This window comes from Asparagus officinalis, chromosome 5 (assembly GCF_001876935.1).
Source record: "Asparagus officinalis chromosome 5, Aspof.V1, whole genome shotgun sequence".
NCBI lineage: Eukaryota > Viridiplantae > Streptophyta > Magnoliopsida > Asparagales > Asparagaceae > Asparagus > Asparagus officinalis.
Genome location: NC_033798.1, coordinates 85,471,376 through 85,497,893, shown reverse-complemented (window position 1 = coordinate 85,497,893; position 26,518 = coordinate 85,471,376). Strand labels below are relative to the sequence as shown.

Sequence of the window (26,518 nt, the reverse complement as noted above, 5' to 3'; positions counted from 1 at the left end):
TGCAGACCAAAGTCTGCCTGCGGTCCCAAGCTCGCCTGCAGACTCAGCTCGCCTGCAGACCCAAGTCTGCCTGCAGTCCCAAGCTCGCCTGCAGACCCAAGCTGCAGACTCGCCAGCTCACTGTCAACTGCCCACTGGGAGCATGGGACAAGAGCCGGATCCGCCAGCACCCGGCGAGCTGTCCAAGCCCACTCGAGTACCAGGAACCCGCTTTCCCGCCTCTCTCGACCTGAAGAGGGAAGACATGGTGTTCCAGGCCCGCCGAATAGCCGCTCACGGTACAAGTGGTCAGACAAACACCAAATCAACCTGCACCCTCATAAATGCGACTCCCCTCACTTGTCCAAGCGAAGGGGGAGAGCCGCCGGCGCTCGGTGGTTGGTCAGATCCACTCGAGTATCTGACGACCGTCGTCACACATACGAGGAGGGGCTTTCCCACTCCTACTTAACGTGATGCCAAACACGACTCCTCGAATGACCGCTCATAGTACAGATGAACAGCAGGATATCTCTGAACAATGTATGGTCACATCCCATGATTCAAGGAGCGGCCACGCCATCTCTCCTCTATTTAAGAACCTCGCCCGGCTACAGGAAAGAGGTTCACACATAGTTAATTGATTAATTCAATCAGTTAACTAAACCACCAGCTCTCGACTCCCAACCGAGTCGACGACAAGCTCTTTGCATAATCCTTGCATTGCATCACTGTTTCCTAGTTCCGATCGCCGACGAACTAGAAGACCCGAACTCCATCGAACCAAGTTTCTACTGTGTACTGAAGCTCCGGCAGCAACTTCGATCGGATCGTCCAAGGGAAGCAGACTCAGCACTGTTAGGAATCTTGACCCCAAGATTAGTTTGTTTTGATGATAACAAATATTATATGTTGTGTGTATTATGTGCTAACATTTATTTTGTAGTATCAGAGTTATATCGACAATTATATTCAAAGAGATACTCAAGACATAGATGAGTTCAAGGCAAAATGAAGCAAAGAAGAAGATATACTTTATTGTCAAAATGTAATTTTATATTTTCTTTGCTTAGAAATTTGTACAAGCCTTGATCACTCACACACATGCACACACATAGTGTTAGAACACACTAACACATGCTTAGTGTGTTGGTTAACAATAGAAATCCCCTATGTTAGCCATTAGAGTTTATAGATATTGAGTGAGTCTTAAAACATTTCATTTACAACCCTTAGAAATTAGAATCTGGAAAAACTCAAAAGACCAAAGTTGTAGGTCTCTTCAAGAGCTTTCCAACAAATCTTAAATCACCTCATTCCGATATCGGATGAGAAAGTTATAGTCAAAATACTAAACAGAAAAATTCCAGAATCTGAGTTTACAGTGTAGTCGACTATTATGCCTTGTAGTCGACTACTAAGCAATTTTCTGACTTCACAGAGTCTGTTTAGACTCAGTGTAGTCGACTACTATGACTTGTAGTCGACTACAAAAGCAGTTTTTCCAGATTTCAGGTTTAAAATAAGTGACTGTTTATAGCCGTTTTGTGGACGTTAATTGGGTTTAAAATTATGTCATTTCAGAGGCTATAAATAGGTTTAAACATCAGAAAACAACAACCAAGTTTTGCACTTGCAAGATCAAACATTTTGTGCATATTCACTCTCTAATTTTCCAGATTTTCATGCTAAGTGTTTAGAAAAAGAGAGTTTCTGATATTGCCTTGGTTTCAATCATTCTTAGAGATTGTATAGGCAATATTCAGAGAGTTAAAAGAATCCTAAGCCATGTGTTTGCGTATGCAATTTTCTGTGATTGTCTACACATTGGTTTGATCTTTCTTACTCTTTGTGATATTATTTTATTGAAATTTAAAGTTTCCGCATTAGATTTCATAAACACTATTCAACCCCCTTTCTAGTGTTTGAGTGTCATTGCAGCGATCCCACAAGCACGAGCACCGAGCGAGGCGTCCTATCGCTACCGAGGAACCCACGTTAAACAAGGAGGGCTTTCCCTCCGCTTCTGTTGTAAACATTTGATTATTAGTTTGTAATAAGCCGTTCTTATCAATACAAACAAAGTTCCCTGTTTTCGGGAGATCAAAATTTACACCTACAATACCATATGTGAGGATTGTGCCAAAGGTAAACAAACAAAATCTTCCTTCAAATCCATCCATGAGGTATCGACTTCTAAACCTTTGTAATTACTTCATCTTGATTTGTTTGGTCCTATGCATGTTACCTCTCTTGGAGGGAAACACTACGTTTTTATGATTATTGATGTTTTTTCTCGTTTTACATGGACAATATTTCTTGCAAAGAAAAATGATTGTTTTGAAGAATTTGCTAATCATGTCAAAAGAATTAAAAATGAAAAAGATTTGAAAGTTGTTAAAATAAGAAGTGATCATGGTGGTGAATTTTAAAATAAATTTTTCTATGATTTTTGTGCTCATCATGGTATAACTCACATGTTTTCCGCTCCTAGAATACCACAAGAAAATGGTGTTGTTGAACGGAAAAATCGCACCATACAAGAGATGTCACACACTATGTTAAATTCATTTGATTTGCCAAATTTTTTTGGGCCGAAGCCGTCAATACGGCTTGCCATGTTTTAAATCGTGTTTTGATTAGACCAAAGCTTAAGAAAACTCCTTATGAACTCTTTTATGGAAAAACTCCTAATGTTTTATTTTAAATACAAAAGATCACCATGATAAATTTGATTCCAAAATTGATGTTGGTATTTTCTTAGGTTATGCACCTCGAAGTAAGGCTTATAGGGTCTTCAATAAACGAAGCCTCGTTGTTGAAGAATCTATAAACATTACTTTTGATGAGACTAATGTTGGTTCTCAAGTTGTTTTACATAGGAAAGATGATGATGATGATGCTGAGGGAGGATTGGACTTTTTACAAATCAATGATACTCCCTCTATAGAAGCTCAAAAGGATGTGGATAGCTCCAATGCTCATGAACAAGTTGATCTTCCTAAAGCTTAGAAATTTGCATCAAACCATCCAAAGGAACAAATTATTGGGAGCCCTTCACAAGAAGTTGTTACTCGCTCAAAAGCCTTGAGAATTTTCTAAGGTTATGCAAGATCATTTTGAGATGAGCATGATGGGAGAGCTTACATTCTTTCTCGGGCTTCAAGCCAAGCAAACAAAGGATGGAATTTTTATTTCTCAAAGCAAGTATGCTAAGGAATTGGTGAAGAAATTCAATTTGGAGAATTCTAAGCATGCGCCTACTCCCATGAGTATAAGTGTCAAGCTTGATGCGGATGAAAGTGGTGAGGATGTGGACCAAAAACTATACCGAGGTATGATAGGTAGTCTTCTTTATCTCACCGCTAGTAGACCCGACATCATGTTTAGTGTGTGTGCATATTCATGTTTTCAAGCATCTCCTAAAGCATCTCATTTAATTGCGGTTAAAAGGATCATTAAGTATGTTAATGAAACTTTTAATCTTGGTTTATTTTATCCAAAAAGCACCTCTTTTGATTTATATGGTTTTTGTGATGCCGACTTTGCCGGATGTAAGGTAGATCGCAAAAGTACGAGTGGAACATGCCAATTCTTAGGAAATTCACTTGTCTCTTGGGCTTCCAAGAAACAAAATTGTGTTGCATTGTCCACTACGGAAGCGGAATACATTGCCGCCGGCTTATGTTGTGCTCAAGTCTTATGGATGAAACAAAGCTTAGTTGACTATGATTTGAATTTTCAAAATATTAAAATCTTTTGTGATAACACAAGTGCCATAAATATTTCCAAAAATTCGGTTTTGCATTCTAGAACTAAACATATTGATGTACGCCATCATTTCCATCATTTCTTACGCGATCATGTAGAGAGACAAGATGTATCCCTAGTATTTGTTGACACAAAATCTCAATTAGCGGATATATTTACTAAGCCTCTTGGAGAGGATGATTTTTATCGCATAAGAAATGGTTTGGGCTTATGCACTATGTGAAAGTTCTACATTGCTTGCTTGTTTAGTTGCATTTTACATTTCTCTTTACCTTATTTTTTATGGTGACAAAGGGGGAGAGAAATCTCCTCATTTGTTGCATATACTTAGGGGGAGCTCATAGATAGGGGGAGCACCTATCTATAAGCTATTTTATTTTTGCTCTTATATAATGGTTGGTTGTCATCATCAAAAAGGGGGAGATTGTTAGCCCTTATGTTTTGATGATGTTCTTACAACCACCATTATCGGTACTAATGGCTTATTGAGTGTAAATGTAGTAAGTTCATTTATCAAGCTCGTTAGTGCCATTAATGGAGGATGGATGGAATATATGCTACAACGAAGATATCCAAAGGAGGAGGAGGCCAAGAGATGAAGCAACGTTATTTCAAGAACGACAAATTCGACTAAAAGCTTCATCCGATTCAAGCTATATCAAAGCTCAAGTATATTGCTCTCTATATGAGGATATTAGCTTTCTTTTGTTTTTCTCTCTAGTGCTAGAATGTAGGCAAAGAGTTACTGACAGAATGCGGTCGACCGCACCGGTCGACCGCTCATATGATCATTCGTCAGTGGGCAACAGAGAGTTTGTTGGTCGACCGATGCGGTCGACCGAGAGCTCGATTTTTCTGTCGATCGACCTTACCGGTCGACCAATGAAGTCTCTGTTTGTTTTTCTCGTTTTCGATCTGGATCGCGGTCGACCGAAAATTTCATCGGTCAACCGAATGATTTCGTTGGTCGACCGAAAATTTCGTCGGTCGACCGTCGTATTATTCAAACGGTAATTTTGGTCCTTTTCCAGCGCCGCTCAGTACAGATCTCAGCGACGCTTTGCTTCCAGATTTTGGGGGATTAAGGGATGGGTTTAAACAGCTGTTTTTCTCCTATTTAAACTCCACCTCTTCTTCTTCCTCAGTGTCCCAGCTTTTGCCAAAACCAGAGACGTTTGTTTTCACTGAGCAAAATTTTCAATTTGTTCTTTCTGTGTTTTTGTGTGTTCACTTCCCAGCTTCAGTGTGCTCTTTCTCTTTGCCATAGGGACGTTGTAAAGAGAGAGTCTTACACCATTTTTACTATCTTGTGAGTGTGATCTTGTGTAGATCAACTGTGAGGGAGTGTGATCTAGTAAGATCAACTGTGTAGTGTGAGATCGTGTGGGGATCGCTGTGTAGACGAAGTTCCGGCTTCCAAACCGGGTTGTGTAGTGGATTTCTCCTCGAGAGTGGGGAGCGGGGACGTAGGTCAGCGGACCGAACCTCGTTAACATATCGCGCGTCACAGGATAACGATTCCTAACCCTATCTCCTCTATTTTGATTGCATTAGAATATTGTGGTTTGCTTGTCTTATTTTTATTGCATAATTATAGCCTCTTGACCCTAATCACCCCTCCTCTAGGGTCAAACAATAATCACTCCTGATCATCAAAATCATCAAGCTCCATCTTCAATAAGTCATCATCGTCCAGATTCAGGTTATCATCATAATTGTCATCTTTCAGGGTCGTGTTTGCTTCAGGCAAACTGGCATGATGTTTTTCACCTTGTTTTGCCTTCCCTTTTGAGTCCTTCAGCATTCTCTGATAGGCCTCAACCAAATATTTCGGTGTACGACATGTGCGAGACCAGTGGTCATCACATCTACACTGATAGCAAGCTTGATTGTTATTTGCAACCTGTTGATGAGAGTTAGCCTTGTTTGAAGGAGATTTATCCTTGTTCTGACCCTTACCACGGTCCTGAAGACCATAAGCATTGCGACGACCACGACCCCTACCACCACGATAAGACTCGCGATCACGTCCACGACCTCTACCTTGTCCACGCCCATGAGTATTACTCTGATTTGCGGCACAGCTTGCGAACTAACTGGTCTAGCATTATGGTTGCGCATCATAAGTTGGTTGTGTTTCTCTGCAACTAGTAACGCAGAGATCAATTCAGAGTGTTTTGAATAGTTTTTGGTCTTGTACTCCTGCTGGAGTATAAGATTACCTGCATGGAATGTATAGAGGGTCTTTTCAATCAATTCAGCCTCTGTAATGTTCTGCTTACAGAGCTTCAGCTGTGAGACAATACGGTGGAGAGTTGAATTGTATTCAGTCACGGATTTAAAATCCTAAAATCGCAAGTTCAACCAATCATACTGTGCTTACGGGAGCATAATAGTCGTCTGTTGGTCAAAGTGATCCTTCAGGGATTGCCATAGAACAACAGGATATTTTTTAGTAAGGTACTCATTTTTCAGGTCTTTGTTGAGATGCACTAGTAGAAAACGGGGTTTTGCCTACGGAATAATAGCGACGGAATATTCCGTCGCTATAACATATTTATAGCAACGGAAAATTCCGTCGCTATTATTCCGTCGAAAAAACAGTTTTACCGACGGACAAATATTGTTTTAGCGACAGAAAAAATTCCGTCGCTAATGTTTTACCGACGACTTTTTAGCGACGGAATTTTCGTCGCTAAAACCCATTTTAGCGACGGAAATTCCGTCGCAAAAAAAGTTAGGTGGGAAAAAAAATGGGCGCGGGCGTGCCCAAAAAATTTGGGCAGCCCGCGCCCGAGAGAGGGATTTATCCCAAATCCCTCTCTCAGATCTCATTTCCCCCCTCTCTCTCTCTTCATCCCCCCCTCTCTCCCCCTCTCTCCCCCTTAATCTCTGAACTTCTTTTTTTCACCTTAATAGGAGAAGGGTGACTTGTATTTTGTGATTTATTGCCCATTTGTTAACCCGATCATTCCTTTGTCAATTGATTTGAGTCTGTTTGGGTTTTGGTTGCTTGGATGGCTTCATCATTAGACTGCAGCCTGAGGTTCTGAGCTTTCCTCTGGTCTTCTGGTGGCAATCCCATCTGCCCCCTGAAATGTTGTTTCACCGAATTGTAGCATGTTTAAGTGAAAAATCAGAAATAAGCAAAATAAATAATAAGAAACTGATAATAGATAGCCTACTGATAGAATGATTGAACTGATCTGATGCCCTGAATTTAAGATATTTATGTGCATTACTCAATTACATGCTCCTTATTCATGTAGGAAATATTCAAATTAAACCCCTAAAAGCTCAATTGAACATTCTAAACAGTATTGTTTAGAAAGAGGATAAATATGGTCACTGAGACATTTATATTGTCTTTATGTTTAAAATTGCTAAACATTTAAAACATGAGCCTATATCTATTTTAGAATGTAACTTTGCAATGAGATTGTCTATTTCGGTTTCCTATATCTATCTATATATTTAAACAATGCTCCTGGTCACCAATTGGCAATTTCTTAGAATTTTAAAATTTTTAATTTATTTTGTGTATGAGGTGGGCGGTTATTTTTCTTAATAAGCTACCAATAGATAGTCACGTGGTGAGGCCAGACCTTAAAAGTCATTACCAAAAAGTACGGACTTTATTCACCGTCTCTTATTAGCTCATTTTGCTAAACGAGCCGCCACCTCGTGACTATCAAACCCATATAATAATGATGTTAACATGAAGAGTTATACAACTTTTCATCTGTCTGTTGTGTTTATTTGGTACCGTCTTATGCTTTGTTTCTACTACTCAAATTTGAAAAGATTAACTGTGAATGATCCCTTGTACTATCGCAAGTTGCAGACAAACCCATGTACTTCTATTTGTGCGCATGGATCCCCTTGTAGTATTTCCATGTGCATATACCCCCTCAGTGAACTTTTTCTACTCTTTTAAACATAAAAAAAGATTAGCAATTTGGGTTCTCTCCTTACAAATATAGTTATACCCCCTCAGCAATTAGTTTGTCTCGCTATTTTATGATTTGTAATAACTTATATTTAGGTTCCCTCGACAGGTCAGTCCTAGAACTGATGAGAGAAGAGCTGATATCCCACTTTGTTGGGATATTTTGCTTAAGGTTCTTGTTTCCTTTGTGAAACAAGAATTCCTATTGCGACCTGACTCTCTTGTTGTGCTGTCGAGGTGCTGCCGAAATTTTTGCTGCGCGCAACATTCTTAACCTTATTAAAGACCTTCTATAGTAATTTACGTTCTCTCCTTACAAATTTTGACGAAATGATAGTACACTTGAACACACGTAAATACATATACACGTCACATTTACATACCTAATGAGATAGAAGCCTACCTCTGACAGTCGGTCATACACATTTGTTCTAAATTAAAATGATATATGTCGGGATATGCTCACTTCCATTAATTTTTAAATTATAGATGCGGACAGTTCCTGACAAATCGTTCATGAGCATACCACGTGATCGAAGACATCTTGACACCCGGTACAAGGATAGGATAGAAGCTTTCTTAGCCTACTCTGACACAAATCCTCTACGGTCGCTAAGCGGGTCGATTTTCTGTCCTTGTAAGAATTGCAGGAACGGTAAAATGCTCGCTAGGAGTGACGGAAGATTTTATCTGTCAATCAATGGATTTGATAGCTCTTATGTATTTTGGAGTCATCACGGTGAAGGCGTCCTAGTGATGCAATCAGAGGAAAAATTCACTGAAGTCAGCAATCCAACAGTTGACACGACTGATATGTTAGAAGATATTCTTGCAGCGCCGTCGGTGAGTGATGTCAACACTAATGATATGTTTCAAGATGTAGATCGATTGATGAGACTTGTTGAAGAAAACGAGTCACCGTTATACGAGGGGTGTAAGGAGTTCACAAGGCTTTCTTTTATGCTGAGGCTTATTCATATCCAAACACTCAGTGGGATGGCTGTTACACATTTTGAGATGTTATTAGATTTGCTGAGGAAAGTCATTCCAGGCGGCGAGAAAAGCATCCCCGCGACCTATTACGAAGCTCACAAGATTGTTGATACGCTGGGGCTTGATTACAAGAAGATAGACGCCTGTCCTAACGACCGCATCTTGTATAATAAGGGTAATGAAGCTCTGGAGGAATGTCCGACGTGTCATGTATCACGTTGGAAAGGAGAAGCTACAAGCACATCCGAAGGTGGTGCATCAAATAAGCAGAGCAGAATCCCTGCGAAGGTTCTCCGATATTTTCCAATTATTCCTAGGCTGCAGCGGTTTTATATGTCTGCCGAGCTGGCTGAGAATATGCGATGGCACTCGACCGACCGTAAAGAGGACGGGAAACTAAGACATCCTGCGGACGGTGAGGCATGGAAGCACATCGACCGTATATACCCCTCGGAATATTAGGCTGGGGCTTGCTAGCGACGGATTTAATCCGTTTGGATTAATGAGCTCTGCTTGGTCTACCTGGCCAGTGTTGCTGACACCGTACAACATGCCGCCGTCGATGTGCATGAAGCAACCGTACATGATACTGTCACTTTTGATCCCTGGAAGATATTCTCCTGGAAATGATATCGATGTTTTCCTCCAACCATTAATTGACGACCTGAAGCTTCTCTGGGAAAAATGTGTCAGCACTTATGATGCTTATGATAAGGAGTCTTTCTGTATGCGGACAATGGTCATGTGGATAATTAATGACTTCCCGGCATACGCTAATCTGTCTGGATGGTCGACGAAGGGTCAGATTGCTTGTCCGATTTGCATGTCAGGCTATGAGGGAAAGTTCCTGAAGTACAGTCGTAAGTTTTATTATTGGCAACACAGAAGATGGTTGCCTACAGGGCACAAGTTCAGAAAGTTAGTAGGAAAGTTCGACGGTAATCCAGAAAGTAGACCGGCACCACCAAGGCTGACCGGAGAAGAAATATTTGAGCTTCTACATCCTTTACCTAGAAAAATATTTGGAAAAAAAAGATTCAACAAAGAAAATCCATTTGGTGTTAGGAGAAAAATATTGAAGCAAAAATGGAAGGGAAAGGGAAAATCGAAAGGAAATAAGCCTCGCAATGTCCAGTCGCATGGGCGTGTCTCAAAAGGCACCGAACTTCCGCATGGATGGTCAAAATTCAGTATATTTTATCAGCTGCTATATTGGAGAAGTTTAAAAATACGTCACAACTTGGATGTCATGCACATCGAGAAGAACATATGCGAGAATCTCTTGAACACTTTGTTGCAGGACGGAAAAAATCGAAAGATGACTTAAGGGCACGTCGAGACCTAGCAGAATTGAACATTCGTCCGGAACTGACGGAAAGTTTAAACTCCCAGCCTCCCGTGTCACACTGTCAAAGGATGAGGTCCACAATATGTGTTTATTTCTAAAGTCCGTGAAGACACCGGATGGTTATGCTTCAAACATTTTAGCAAATGTGCATATTGAGGACAGAAAGATTTTGGGACTCAAGATACATGATCATCATATTCTATTACATCAACTTCTCCCGGTTGCGTTGCGACATGCTGACAAGAAACTTGCGATGGTGGTAATAGAATTCTGCGGTTTCTTCAAGCAACTGTGCTCTAAGGTGATTGATGTCAGGGAGTTTGAAGAATTAGAGGGACGTGTAGCCAATACACTGTGTAAAATGGAAATTCTATTTCCACCCTCGTTCTTTACGGTCATGGTGCATCTCACAATACATTTAGCATATGAAGCCCGCATCGCAGGACCAGTTCAATATCGCTGGATGTACCCCGTGGAGAGGTATTTATTATTATAATATTCATTTAATATTTGTCAAATTACGGTTCTCAGTTCAATTTTGTCACAAATCATGAAACTATATGCTTGTAGGTATTTGGGTTTCATGAAACAACTGATGTATAATCGTGCACATCCTGAAGGGTCGATCACCGAGAACTACATAAGTAACGAGAGTTTGAATTTTATCTCTCATTACTTGTGGGGCGTAGAGACAAGGCTAAACCGTCCCCAACGAATAATTGACGGTACATTCTACAATGATCGTGGGGAGGACACTAGATTCCCCAGAATAGAGCTAGATCAAGCCCACACATATATCCTGAGCAATGATACTACATTTAACATATACGCGGCGTAAGTATTTAACTGTTTGAATCAGATTATATCACCTCATAATAATTATCTCTATTTAACCGTTATAAATGCTTCTTGTCTAGGCTTCACATCCGACATGTCCAGACTAATCTTAAATGCAGAACAAAAAATAAGAGAGTTATGGACACACACTCTAGACAATTCCCTGCATGGCTGAAGGGTGAAGTAAGATCTTTTTACATTTCTGATTCGTATATCAAATATATGTGCCTGCCAACAGATATGTAAACTATTTGCTTCTTTTCTTAAAGGTTGACAAACGGATTACGAATGGGATTAACCTGTCTGAGAAAGTTTGTTTATATGCCAGAGGTCCTTCTAATGTGGTTAAGCATTATGGAGGCTACTGTGTCAACGGCTTTAGGTTTAACACCATCGGTCTTGAAGAGAGACGACAAACACAAAACAGCGGTGTGTTCTGCTCCTTCTCTCAACTGTCATACGCTAGTGCAAAAGATCTAAATCCGATACAGGGGGAAATCTATTGCTACGGTCAGGTAGAAGACATCGTGGAGATTTTCTATGGGATTAATAAGGAAGTCAGTCATGTGATGTTTAAGGTTCGTTGGTGTGAACAGAAAAAGGCGAAGGATGACTACGGTTACACAATCGTTAATCTTAACAAGGAAATATATCAGTCTGAAAAATACATGTTAGCTACTCACGCCAAACAGTGCTTTTATGTCAAAGATATAATGAAAAATGACGAATGGGTTATCCTTAAGAATCCACCTAGAGCCTACATTCATGAAGTCGTGTCTGACGAAGATCACGATGAGGAGGTTATCTTGGCCGACGAAATAACCGAGGAGTTTTCATTGACGATCGCAGAGTAGAGCGTCAACATCATCTGTTTGACTGGTTATCATGTATCACGATGTGTCATGAATTATATTATTACCTTTATATTAACTGGTTGACTGGTTATCATGTGGATGTGTATGTATTATATTATTACCTTTATATTATTTGTTTGACTGGTTATCATGTATCACGGTGTGTCATGTGTTACATTATTGCCTTTGTATTATCTGTTTAACTGGACATCATGTACACGCGATTCTGTTACCATGTGCTGTGGACATCATGTACACGCGATTCTGTTACCATGTGCTATTTTATTAATTATTTGCATTATATACTTTTGTTGGATATTCATTATGTTTTCAAAGTATAATACTTTTGTTGGATATTCATTATGTTTTCAAAGTATAGATGACGAAAGGATTACGTAAGAAAGCGCTTAAGAGAATTTTTGGTGAACATTCTGAAGGCGACGCACATGCCTCTACGTTAGGTATTTTTATTTATTTGTTATATTTGTACATTTCTATAAACTATAGGCGACGCACATGCCTCTACGTTAGGTATTTTTATTTATTTGTTATATTTGTACATTTCTATAAACTATTAACATGAGCCTAATATTTTTTTAGTTATATTTGTACATTTCTATAAACTATTAACATGAGCCTAATATTTTTTTAACATTTACTACACAGGAAGAGGAGATGCTACACATGACTCGCAGCCACATGACACATCACGCGGAGATGCTCCATATGACGTGGAGACACAGGCTGATCCTACACAGCATGCGGAGATACCACCGCCACCGCATGCAGATGTATTGGAGGAGAGGAGATTTGAGCCGTATAGCGTAGCTTTAGAAGCTGCGGCACTACCGCCAGATTCTATTACGGATCAGCGAGTCCACGGTCCGGCCAAGGTGAGGGATGATTGGGATTCTTATCATACTATGCGCGACATTGCACAACAAAGGTACGAACAAGCAAAGCGTAGGTACCTCAAACTGAAAGGTATGAATAAATTTTTATAGTTTATCGATTATTATTTTAAATTTTTTTTCGCAAATATAGATTGATTCTTTGTTTCGCAGGTACCGAGCGACCTCCTAGACGCGGCCGCAATGCTACTAAGGAATCGAACCTCATCCCTGATATTAATCGGAGGGCTGTGATCCGATGGGAAAATGGAGTGCCTGTTGGGGCCTTTGCCAATGCTTTCAACAATTTCCTTGCCGCTTTAGCCAGGAGACACGATTTCTTCAACATATTTTTGACGTGGAAATCGCAGCGGATTGATGCGCTGGTGGCTTGTTGGAGATATATATGTGTGAGTCATTTATTTTAATTTTCATCATTATTAGTTATTAGTTTATTATTATGTTTAATACACTGATTTGTATCTACTTTTTCTTTATATGCTGAAGCGATTTTTCTTTCTTGACGATAATATTTGTGTCTGGACGTACTGCTTCAGGCAAATCAATGTATCGTTCAAGAGATGGCGGTTTAAGGTAAAGAAAAAATATTTTGTCCAAATAACAGAAGATTGGGAGCGATACTGGCATCTTGACGTCCGTGTGGATGGAGTAGATTTTTTTGCACTTTGCAGTTACTGGGACACGGCTAAAATTCAGGTATTATTGAAGTATATATTTTTAATTTATTGTTTGATATTCTATATTGTTTCGAAATGACATTGTTTTGCAGGCTCAAGCTGAAATATCAAGGAGGAATCGCAACGCGCCTCGTAATTACGAGCATCACGGGGGCTCCAGGACATTCAGCCAGCATTATCATCAATTAGAGCTTGAGGTATATAATAAATTAGCTTTTACGTTGAGTATAATTTATGTGTTATGGGTTAATGATATATTTGAATAAAATAGGGAAGGGGAGATCTCAGACATTTTGCAGATCGTATTCTGACTTCCTGGAACCTGAATTACGCCAATGAAGAGAAGAAAGCAAGGAATAAGGATCTGGCTGTAAGTAGCAGTTCATTTATATATTCAATTTCATATCAATAATGCATCATTATTAAGTCGACTTGCCCGGGTTGTTTTGATATATCACAGGAGAAATTATATGCCAAGGTACAGGAGCAATTGACTCAGTCTCAGGTCTGTTCTAACACTCCTGCCCGGCTAAGTAGAGAGGATGAGGACTCCATCATCGAGACGGTCATTGGACCTAGTAGGAAGAACAGATATCGGTGGAGAGGATCCGAGCAGAGGCCGCACGAGTCTAGTAGCACCTACGAGTCTGCAGCACCACAAGGAACACCAGGAAGCAGTTCATATCAAGACTCGATGGAGCAGCGATTAAAAGCGATTAAAGATTGGCAGTCGCAACAAACAACATATCAGCAGGCTCTAGAGGAAGAACGGAGGCGTCGGGAGCAGACCGTATTGGAGTTCACACAATTCATGTTGACTCTGCCTCTGGAGTCTCAGGAGGCATATAGGAGACATTTTCTGTCGTCACAGGTAATATATATACTTTGCTTTTTTTTTTAATTAGATGATATCGTACATACTGATACACACTAATACAAACTGTTACACACAAACCCTAACTCTAACCCTAACACAAACATCAAAATTTATACTTGCGTGCGTAGTGTTGTTGATGGTGTATGCGTGCGTAGTGTTGTGAGGCGTAGGGATTTTGTTGTGGTGGTGGTTGAGGGAGAGGGGTAGGGCGAGGGGGAGTGTTGTTGGTTGGTGGGTGAGGTTGGAGGATTTGTGGTGGTGTTGTTGTATTGTGGTGTGGTGTGTGGTGATGTGTTGTGCAGTGTAGTGTTGTGTTGTGTTGTGATGGTGTAGTGTTGTTGTGTTGACTTGTTGTGGTGTTGTGTTGTTGTGTTGTTGTGTTATGATGTTGTGGTGTTGTGTTGTGGTGTTGTGATGTTGTGGTGTTGTGATGTTGTGGTGTTGTGTTGTAGTATATTTATATTTGTACTCTTATTAACTTTTACACACACTTGTTAACATTTGATTTATATTTACAGGCCGGGACTTCTTCACAAGGTGCAGCCGGGGGTAGTCATAATGTGGCTGGTGTTGAGGATGAGGATGATGATGATCAGGAGGATTGATTGTCCTTAATATAACTTTGAAAACAATTTTTTGTGTTGTATAAACAATATTTATTATGTACCTATCGAGAGGTTCTTTTTTACTTGCTTTTATTGAATTAAATGTGTGATATATGCGTGAGATGTGATATTTGTGTGAGATTGAAGCTTTCTTCTGCTGATTGGACATGTTTTTAAAAATTATTATCGATATTGTACAGGGTTTTTTCAATTTTCAAAATATTTTGCAAATTTCTTTGGGTGCCTAAAAAGACTTTTGGCGACGGAATTTCCGTCGCTAAATTTTAGCGACGGTTTATTAGCGACGGAAAATTGGTCGCTATTTTAAAAAAATAAAAAATTAAAAAAACAATAGCGACGGATTTTCCGTCGCTAATATTTATTTAGCGACGGAATTTCCGTCGCTAAATAAATATTAGCGACGGAAAATCCGTCGCTATTGTTTTTTTAATTTTTTATTTTTTTAAAATAGCGACCAATTTTCCGTCGCTAATAATCCGTCGCTAAAATTTAGCGACGGAATGTCCGTCGCCAAAAGTCTTTTTAGGCACCCCTGTTATAGCGTCGAAATTTTAGCGACGGAACTTTATTTTTTCCGTCGCTAAAACTTTTAGCGACGGAAAAACGACTTATAGCGACGGATTTGTTCGTCGCTAAAAGTTGAAAATCCAGCAGTGATGATGGCGAAGAAAAATCAATGTCTTTGCATTCTGGGCAGAGGTGCTCTGAGAAGCTGGAGCAATAGTGATGCTTAAATCACAAGAATCTAGGTATATTTCAACATCCAAGGCCCAAGTCAAGTAGTTACTGTCATCAACGGCAATCTCAGTAAATGCCCTTTTGGAGATGTCAGACATTTTTCAGAAATGCTTTAATTATCAAAAGAAGATATATCAATCCACCGAATTTATAAAATATTACACTATACAAGGTGTGCATACAAACAGAAGCGAATAAATAAATGAGTCACAAATAATTAGTTACAATGTTTGCCTCTGTTCTAATTAGTTAGGACAAGTGATCAATCAACAGAAGGTGTGCATTTGCAAATTGTATTAAACCAGACTACATGAAATCAACATATAATAAATGGTTTATATGCATGTATATTATATTTCTCTTAAAAAAACTTCCGGTTGTATTAGGGTATCTTCTAAGTCAAGATGTGGATTCAGGTAATGGCTATGCTCCCATTCTAAAAATTAATGAGTTGAGAATGGCCTGAACAAAACCCAAAATAGCCAAGATTGATGCATATTGAATAGCATCTTATTCTGTCCAAAAGCTAAATCCTGGTATGTGTAAGGTGTAATGTAAGATATAATTCGAAGAGTTGAATCCAATTATTATTTTAGGTTCTAACTTTTAAATGACCCAGTTTAGCCAAGTTCAATGATGTAATTTCAAGAGTGCTCAAGTGAATGAACTTCATCCCACCATGATGGATCTTATGTTATAATCAAACTTGTAGCTTATTTTTTATTTTATTTTTTTAGTATGGGGACCAGACGGACAAAAAAAATCAGGTCTGACATATAGGTCCTCAAATTTTTTTAATATGTATCCATGTCTACAAAAGATCAAATAGAATGGAAAAACAATTATCTTTATTTATTTATTTATTTATTTTTTTATTTTTATTTTTTTCGCTAAAGAATAAAGTGCATCTAATACAGATTATATGAAAATAAAAGTAAGTGGGGAACGACTATCGAATCTGTTTTGTCAAGACACAAGACTGCTACTTGGTTATTCAAGAAACATGAAGTTATCAAATATTCAAGGGTCTCTAAGATGATAATTTTATGAGAAAAAACAAAAAAATAACAAAAAGTACATAGGCTGATAGGCATATGCATTCATGAGGAATCAATAATTTACTCAAGATACAACATACTGGACATAATCATAATCATTCGACGAAAAGCTTGATACTATGTAAATAGACAAATGTCGAATGTATTATTACCTTGCAGAAGATATACACCTAAAAATTTATTACTATGAACCGATGATCACGAACCGTCTAGAGCCACTCGTGCTGATAACGTGTTGTAATATACTAAAGAAATGAAACAAGAGACAAGAGACAAGAGAAGAAGAGAAATTGTAAATTTTATTCATCAATTCTATTTCCATACATCGTACAATTTATAGATACATGATGGAAGATAAAAGGACATCAAGTTAATAGTCCACATACAAAGTAATGTCCACATACATTTTGTCTTTTAGATTTTAACAAAATGTCTTTTAGATTTTAACAGATATAATGTAATATAGATCTTTTGGATTTTTTTTAACTTTTTTTAATTTTTTTAAAAATCTCTTTAAATTTTAAAATATACATAAAAATATAAAAAATGCTAATAAAAAATAATAATATTATTAATAACTGGAAATAACATAAACTATAAATACAAAAAATTATAAAAACAAAAGATGATAAAAAAAATTCTTTATTAATAATCAGTAAATCATTTACAAGTATAAATTTATTTCGGAATTCGTCGCATCACAATAGATGAGTACATCCCAACTAGGTTGGCACCTACTCACCTATATCACTATCATTTGTAACTGTTTCCAAAATAATTCATTACAAATTTAAAGCTAAGAAATAAAAATTATAATTTGATGAATATTTTTTAATCTTTATATCTATCTGCTAGTCTTAACTCTTCAAATTTATCTTTAATTCCAGTCATCTGATCGATGCCTTGCGTTCACTTCTCGTACCTCCACTAATCTTGTAAGCACATCACCGCTTATATAGTATACGGATCTAAGCATATCTTGTAGTCGTAGATCAAACGTCATACTGTGCTGAAGGCGGATTTCGAAGCTACCATCGAAATTTGTACTGTTAGTAAGTCACGAACCATGGTGGGAAGTAGAGGATATGAAACTGATCCATATACTCTCCACCATTACAAAATATCTAAAGAATTTCCTTGACATTTAACTAAAGAAGCAGATAAATATTCATCTATTTCAGAAACCTCTAATGATGATTCAAGTCCAAATCTACCAGTTAGCTCAGCTACCATTGCATACCTATCAAAATTTACACTTTTACCTCGGCCTGAGCTTGAAGGTGTCAAAGCTGTAGACTGTGGTGCAGCTACACCATATCTAGCTGCATATTCATCATATAAGGTTTAAAAATAATTTCTAATAGCTAAATAATTAGAAGTAGCAGTAAGGGTGGATCCATCATCCAAGTCTATAATCTGTTCATCATATAATGATTGTAACAAACTTTGAATGCCAATACCCTTCAAACATGGACCAATAAGAACCCCTAAACTAAAAATATGAGGAATAGACCTAAAATGCTTATTAAATTTGCTTTCCATTTAAAAAATTATAGCTCCAAAAGTATCATTCATACGATATTTGTTAATAATTTTTTGAATATTTAAAATTTTTAAAGCAGATAAAGTAATAGTTGGATAATAACAGCCAGATAATAATGTTGTAGCATCATAAAAAAACTTATAATATCTCATTTAAATTACATATAATTATCCATTCATTTTCAGTTATTCCATAAGTGCTACCAGAGCTAGAACTAGAAGTATAATAATTTATAAAATCATTTATAATTTTTTTATATTCTATTGCCACACTTAACATTGCATATGTGGAATTCCACCTATGGTCAACATCTTTTGAAATTAGTCCGGGCTTATAACTTTTTCTTTCGCAAAGTTGTTTCCATCTTTTAATTCTTTGTTCAGAAGCATTATGCATATTAGCAACTGTTCTAACCTTTTCTATCATGGATTTAATTTTAGTAAATGCACTTTGAACAATTAAATTTAAAATATGACAGATATATCTAATATTAAAAAGATCACCATGACATGACAATAACAGAGTTATTTTGATAAAATCAACAGCTACATTGTTATTGCTTGCATTATCTAGTGAAAGAGAAAATATTCTTTGATCAATTTTTAGTTTCATAAGTTCTTCAATTATTAAATTTGTAATATTAATACCACTATGTGAGTCTTCAATTGTAATAAAAGAAACAGCTCTTTTAAACATTTGCTAATTTTTATCAATCTAGTGTGCTGTGATACATAAATAACCAGTTTGTGCTCTAGATGTCCAAATATCAAAAGTTAAAGAAAATTTACAGTTTAAATTTTAAAATAAGAAATTATTTGTCATTGTTCCTCCTGATAATATTTTAAAATATCACGTTGACATGTTTGACGAGAAAATTTTGTAAATGCGGGATAAAAACCATCTCTAAACATATCTTCAAATTTATCATCTTCTACTAATTTAAAAGGAAGGTTTTTAAGAATGATAAACCTGATTACGCATTTCATGGCTCGGACAACGTCATAATTCTAACTACCGAGACTACCAGAAGAGAAGGATTGGAAAATCATAGATTGTCGGATGTCACCTTAAGGATTCTGGCATTTGTTGTGTTTTTCTATATGACGTTTGAGGTGGTTGGTGCCGCTCTTATGATGAGCTTCGAAAGTATGGCCGCATAACGCATATTTAGCCTTCTAGGTGAGGATCCTACCATGTCCATCATTGCCAACGTCTATCTTATAAAAAAATCACACATCGGATCTCGGCCTTTTAGGAGCTCTTGCTACAGATTTGAAAATTGGATGTTGAAATCATACGCTACCTCAGATTTTTTTCCCCTTCTCCCATTTCCTCCGCAGAAGCTTTGAAATCGGCTTGGAAAATTTTTGGGGGGAACTTTGTTGGGGAAATCAAAGAAATTTGGCTAGGCCTAAAATCACCACCTCCCCTCTATTGTTCCCTCCCCTCATTTTTGTTCCCGTCTCACTCGTCGAGCTTCATATTTCCGTGCCTCTGTCGACGAAAAACTCTATTAGATCTGAGCTTTTCCGACGTTGATTTTGTGAGAACCGATTTTAGATCTGAGATGTAATCTCTCAAAATATATTTTAGATCTAAGCTTTGCTGGTCCTTCAGATCTAAAATTCGTTGCTCGATCATCCTCGATCTCGTATTCTGTGGTGTTTTTACTTCCAAAATCAAGAAAATTTAGATCTAAGCTTTGCTGGTCCTTCACATCTAGCAGTCGTTGCTCGATTATCGTCGATCTCATACTCTATGGTGTTGTTACTTCGAAAATCAAAGTAAAAATTACAAATTTTAAAAATTTCTGATTATTAGTTTATTTTACATCAATTATTAGCATGAAAATGTTGTTGTTTTTTTGGCGTTTATGATGGATCAGTTGGGGTTACTTTATATTGGGTGCTTGTATATATAGGCATTGCAGCAAATTTAGCCGTTGGGCTACTTGTTTTTTTTACCGTTGGAATATGTGTCATATCGTGTTGGAGTTTGGGTTAAAACTAAAATGTAGTCGTTGGCAAATTTAGTCGTTGTTATGACTGTATCTTCATGTTGATATTAGTTTTTGTTAATTTGGGCTAACATATAGCTGTTGTGAGGCTTTTTGTCTTCAGGTTGATGTTGGGTTTTAAGCAAAATTATAGCCAATTTGCGGCTGTTAGAATCAGTTTATTGTTGGTTTTTAGTTACGAGCAGGTGTTATTCATATTGATGTTAATTTTTTGTCTAAATTATAGCTAGTTTGCGGCATATATAATTAGTTATTCAACTTCTTGTTGGTTTTTGAGCTAATTTATAGCAATCGGTTGCTTGAAATGTGGGTTTATTTAGCCTCAAGCTGGTTATGTACATAGCTTGGGTTGCGGCTGCATGTATATATTGGCATTCATTTTGGAGAAGTCTTTGTTTTGGGGGTGAACTTACCATGGTGACCACATTCTACATTTCCATCATGTTTCGTCTTCAACCAAATAAAAGTAATGTTGGAAATTGCGTTTTTATTGTTTCCTTTTCCAAGCTGTGACTCCCCAACAAATCATAGGAAATTGAGGAAATGTAAGGAGTATATTTCTACACACATGTTTTCTACATGAAACAAACAAAGAAACAACTACTTTGAGGAAATCTATACAAATACAAGGAAAATATGACTTCGATGATGTTTTCGATTTTAATTTTTTGTAGTTCGAGCGAAACAAACAGGCCCTTTAACATGGAATGAACCAAACACCCCCTTAAAATACCAAACGTACTGCGGCCGTCCCCGCTCAAAAGGACAGCTGAGGTAAAATTGTATCGGCTCCTTCTCCGAAACTGCGTTTGAAGTAAAACCAATGTGACGAAAAAGGACTGAAAAAACCCGGGAAAAGACAGCAAGCAAAGCCTAAAACAAGCCGAGGACATAAAATAACCGGTGGTTATCATCAACGGGGCAAGTTATTAAATGCTACACACGAGGGGTCAAAGGACGCCCCAAAATCAAAACGGATGCCACTGGAGTCCTCGGGCGTGGCATCTATTCTGGTCTAATCCAGTGTAATTTTAAAAGTTCTTGAAGTCGATGGGGGCCAACCGGACCTAATAAGCCTCGAGCGTCCAAGTGTGATTGTAAAAGAGTCGGTTGGAGGTATTTGTTCGTGATTTGTGAAAATGTGACTGATGATTGCAAAGGAGCATAGCATATCGTTCTAATGCGTCAAAAATCTGGTAAGACGATGCTCGTCGCGATTGCCAAGTGGTAAGAGGACCAAATGATACGGTATCATGCGTGTTATCTTTGACAAGTGGAAAACATGAGATTATCCCTTTTAATTTGTCAAACACAAAAAATTTGAAAGGGGGTAACAGAACACTCTCGAATAGCATTAGGATTATTTTTATATATAATGCCCCCTTCGCTCATGTGCATGTGCAAGTCTATCATTGAATCTCAGTATTTACAAAATTACAAGGAGATATCATAAACTCTTTTGGGTATGACGGTTAAAATTTTAACTATTTTGTTAAAATTACGCATTACAAATCTATCAACGTTGATGATTTGTTGAGTTGAAAGATATTTTTCCAAAGTTGATTTGGAGGCTGTTACAGTGCTTCAATAAATTGAATAATAATCTTCATTCAGTAGCAGACAAGTGTCTCATATTAACTGTCTAATTAAATCAATTCACCACTTCGAGATAACCAAAAGTCCCCAGCTCGGACGACTTGAAGGGTCGATATCCCGCGTAGCTGGCTCAAAAGGCGGTACGTGTCGACTTCATCGCCAGATCGACTCTACAAGCGACTTACACGACCAACTATTCGGACCACATCTCACGAAACCGACTAAAAAAACGGTAAAAACGGTATTTCTCAGCCCTCTAGCCAACTATTCGGACCAGCTATTCGTTCTTTGTTCTGAATATTTGATATTTTGACCCCAAGTGCGGAGAGTGAGAATTAAAATCTTAGCGATATTTAATATTTTTATTTATTTTATTTCTCAATGACCACTGACTGAAGTAAGAAAGATCTCTGTACAATAAATAAATATGAGAGCTCCGCTTCTTTAACTCCCCCGTAGGGGAAGGAATAGGATATACTTCTATCCATCCGTCCCTTCAAAAACTTGGAGAATAAACCCAACTCGCCGACTCCACGACTCTTAACTCAAGCAAAAAATTAAATTAAAAAAAAGAAAAAGAAAAGACAAGAAGTAATTGAAGAGCATAAATGGGAAGCGATCCTCTCAAGATTTAAAGGGTACAGAAATTATCAATGTAAAAGCTTCACCCTCCCCCGTTCAAACCTCGACCATAATAAATACATGTGTATGATTATAACCCATTCCATCATTCTGAATCGCTGTCCATGCTCTCCATGCCCTTTAATCCTCTTCTTTTCTGCAAAAAATAAAATAAACAAATAACAATTCAAATAAGGAAACAGATTAAGATTGACTTGTCTACGATATTAACAAGAATTGCAGAGAACTCTTCCTTCTTCATTTTGAAATTTATTATTATTTTCATTTTCGACAACTTTCCTTATTCCCTTCCTGTTTTCCCTATCTAACGTCCTTACATGTCCCCCGCAAGTCCTCATTACTCGTAAAAAATAAAATGGAAGGGAAGCGCATCAATCATGGCCGCACACCCGAAGTTTCACCCACTCGCAACATCTCACAAGAACAGAAGAGAAACCCCATCACATGGGGCCCCACTCCGCAGTCCCCACAGATGGGTCACGGGAGTGGGTGCCGCTGTCATAATGGCCCCGGAGCAAAAGCGAGCACAACACAAGAAAAAAGTGAGGCACGAAAGAAAAGATGCGCTCCTCCCCCGCCAACCCCTTGGATATAATAATATCTAAAAAACTTAATTGAAGAAGCGTTTTTTACGTGGAACCCCCCGGACTTTCAAGAAAAATAAAACTACTACCTTCTTTACACATTTCTTCTCCCTCACTTCGTACCGTCCCCTAGTCAAATCCGAGAGCCACATCCCTGGGAAAACGTACTGCACGCCAAACCCAAAAACGCATTAGTTAATTACGAACCTACCCCAGATTAACAATCACTAAATTGCAAACTAAAAAACCATTATTACTACCTGAAGAGATTTATCGATGTTCTTGGCCCTTTTCTTCGGCCTCTGGGGTAATTTGGTCCCCTTCATCGCCAAAAAATCATCCTCCTTCTCCTTCCTCGATAAAGATACATAAATCCTCGGCCACTCGAGGTGCTGGAGGCCTTCACCTTTTCCCGCTCTGCCGGCGTGGCGCCACCGCTGCCGCCTGACGACCGCGTACGTCGTGGTCCCGACCGAGTGCTTCGAGACGGTTCGGCTCATCGACGAACGACGGAAGGCGCCGACCCGAAGGCCGCTTGGAGGCGGCGCGCGGCCCCTTGCAAGTGTTGCTGCGGCGCGGGCTTCTTCGGGCGGCAGCACGGGCGCGAGATCGCTTGTCGCCGGTCGCTATGGTGCCGTTGGCGATCTGTTCTTCGACGCGCACCTGATCATGTGCAGGTAAAAGGTATGGCTCGTTATCAGCAGGGCAGAGGCAACGGGAGCTATAAAAGGAGACGGGTGGTCTCTAGCTCTATATAGTATTTGATTCAGTACTATTCTACAGGTTAGAAGGGGGAAATTAGATTAAAATTGAGGGAATTAATGGTAAAAAATAGGTAAAATAAAGATGAAATTAGCAAAATTTAAGTCATAAATAGCTAACAACAGATCTGACTTGATCTGACTCGGATATGAAATTTGGGAGGATATAGAAAAAAAGACAATTTATCTTTTTATTTGTTATGAGAACTGCAAAATATTAACTTATTAGTAACCTACGTTTAAGAACAGAGTCAAAATATGACGAAGTATATCTATTCTAGATAAATCAGAAAGATAGCTACACTAATGGATGGGAAAAAAAATTAGTAAATAAAACCTTTCATAGTTTTTTAATAGAATTTTTTTTTTTATGAAAGCTTTCATAAAAACTCAAAGAGTAAGGGGCAAAAATCTAGTTGAGATAACCCATCAAGAAAGAAAAGTTAAATTCTTCAACGCATCCAAAAGAGTATAAAATATTCTTTTAAAAATAAAGATAACACCCACTACCAGCAACAGGAGGGAAACAAGAAGCAGAAAACCCAACAACCCGATTTATTCTCTCAACTAAAATTAAAATTACAAAAAAATGAATAAAGGGAAATTTGAAAAAAAAATTTTACCTATTATGATGGGTACTCGTGGAATCTCTCGAGGGCATACAAGCCCTAAGATTAGATCCTCTACTGTACCCCCCACCACACGGCGGAGGCATCGCCGCAGCCACCGCCGCGGCGATCCTCTCAGCTCCGGCGACGGTGATTGATTGGGGCACCGGCGACGGGTCGGGTTCGGTATCGGAGTCGGAGGTCGACATGAGCCCCTCGACCTCTTGTTGTGCCCCCACTGCAATAGCACATCAGAGCATCGCCCGTTGACCTCAGGTTGATCATGGGTCTGCGGATCGTGCGTTTGGGTAGCTGGGTTCGCGGATCCGGATGCGGATCCGGACCCGGATCGGACGCGGAGGGGTTTGGCGTCGAAGGGAGGGTAGTTGTCCTTTGAGATTCGTGCGTCGGCGTCGTCGGCGTCTTTGAAGCTCTTGATGGTGGCTTTTCGGCCGCTGGGCAGCACAAGGCAATCTGGGCTCACTCTCTGGTATCTGCTAAGGCCAAAAAACGGGAGGGGGTTAAAATCGGAAGAAATATGATAATTGCATCAGATCCAAACAAAAAAAAAAAAAAAAAAAAAAAAAATTGGAGATGAAACGGATATCACAGGGTTCTGACTATAGAGCATCCCAATCTATGAAATTGCAATTGCTGAAAAAATATTTTAGACATTAGTAAAGAGTTACTCCCTCCATAGATGGGGTTGTAGTAGGACGAAAATACTAAGACAAGGATTCTTTTAGAAACCTCAAGAGCCAAGGAAAATTAGGAAAACTGCAAAAGAAAACAGCAATCCAATCAAATCCGTACGCACCCATTACTACTGAAAACGGAGATTTAATTTACCTTGCACAGAATCATAAATCCAGGGAAAATATATGGAAAAGGGGAACCCTTTTCACGGCAAGGAGAAGATCCAAGTTCATACCAAAAAGATATTAACACAAAGGCCAGAGCAAATCTCTACAGTATAAAAAAAGAAATCACATCAAAATTCCAAGAGAATGAAGATCTTCGGTTTGCAGAGAAGAACCAATCGGCCAGAAGTAGAGGAATAAAAAAAAAGAGTGACCAGATAAAATCCTCGGATTTGTCATAAACTGACGCTCAATCTGTTACAAATACAATACATCACCACGAGAGAGAAAACTCGATTTGAACCCAAAAAGCAAACCACCAGAAGCAAAATCACCACAAGAGAGAAAACTCGGTTCGTAAAATTTAGAAAACAGCGAGGAAGGAAGAAACGAGGCAGAGATCTGAGGAGACCTCATCATGTCCAATGCAAAGAGGATTCGCACAGCGCCAATCTCTCACAACATCGCATGGTTCTCTCAAGAACCTCTCATCAATGGCGACCTCCAACGGACCAATCAAACCTCAAGCCGAGAGAGACATCGAGCACTTCTTCCTCTCGTTAACGAGAACGATAAGAAAGCAGTAGATTAATTGGGTTAATGATTATTAATTACGATATACAAAGAAAGAAGAAAAGATAAGAGAGAGGAGGAGGAGGAGGAAGAAGAAGAAGGAAGCGCTCAGCAGCAAAGGGCGATGAAGCAGAAATGGGGTTGAAATAGCAGGCTTTATCGGAACCCTTTCTTCCCTTTCTGCCCCTCAAGTTAGGGGTATTTTCGGAATTGAAGCTATCTGTGCACCTTGCGCATTGGGCCTCCCGTTGATGGGCCTCGCCTCAACCCAATTGTACCCAGCGGGGTTCAACCGGTAGCCTCACCTCCTATTTGATACTCTCACTCCTGTTTTTTTTGCTGATTTGCTCCTTTTCGCTAGAGACGTAGCTTTGATAGATAGGGTGAGGGTATCAGCGTAAGGCGATTAGTTTACGGCGGTTCCACTTCCCGTACTCTTCGGCTCCAGTCATCGACCCATCCTCGTCACCTATATCCTTCGGTCTTCAGGGCAATTGATATTTCCAACCCCATTTTTCTCGTATCCAAACTTTTTCATTTTGCATATTTCTAAATTTATCTTCCTCACGTTCACCAAATTTTTATTACCACATCAACTTTCTGTTTTGCCTTTCAAATAATGTTTGTGTTTGTGGATGCCTTCAACCACATGAAGGCATCATTTTAGATTTACGGCCTTAGGGTTATCCAACATCAAAATGGTGCAAACAGTGCAT

General features: G+C 38.7%; 1 protein-coding gene across 1 annotated transcript; it reads right to left on the bottom strand.

Moving 5' to 3' along the window:
- On the bottom strand, positions 22,193 to 23,500 carry LOC109842109. Its single transcript, XM_020411021.1, has 3 exons — positions 23,261 to 23,500; positions 23,090 to 23,167; positions 22,193 to 22,552 (listed from the first exon to the last, which is right to left on the bottom strand). The coding sequence occupies exons 1-3, from the start codon at positions 23,498 to 23,500 to the stop codon at positions 22,502 to 22,504; spliced, it is 369 nt and encodes a 122-aa protein (XP_020266610.1). The 3' UTR covers positions 22,193 to 22,501.

Coding starts and splice junctions, on each gene's coding strand:
- LOC109842109 (XM_020411021.1), bottom strand. CDS start 23,500: ATGAGCCGAACCGTCTCGAAGCACTCGGTCGGGACCACGACGTACGCG. Junction 23,168..23,260: donor ACATCGATAAATCTCTTCAG/GTAGTAATAATG, acceptor TTTGGCGTGCAG/TACGTTTTCCCAGGGATGTG. Junction 22,553..23,089: donor AGAAGAAATGTGTAAAGAAG/GTAGTAGTTTTA, acceptor TATTTTTTGCAG/AAAAGAAGAGGATTAAAGGG.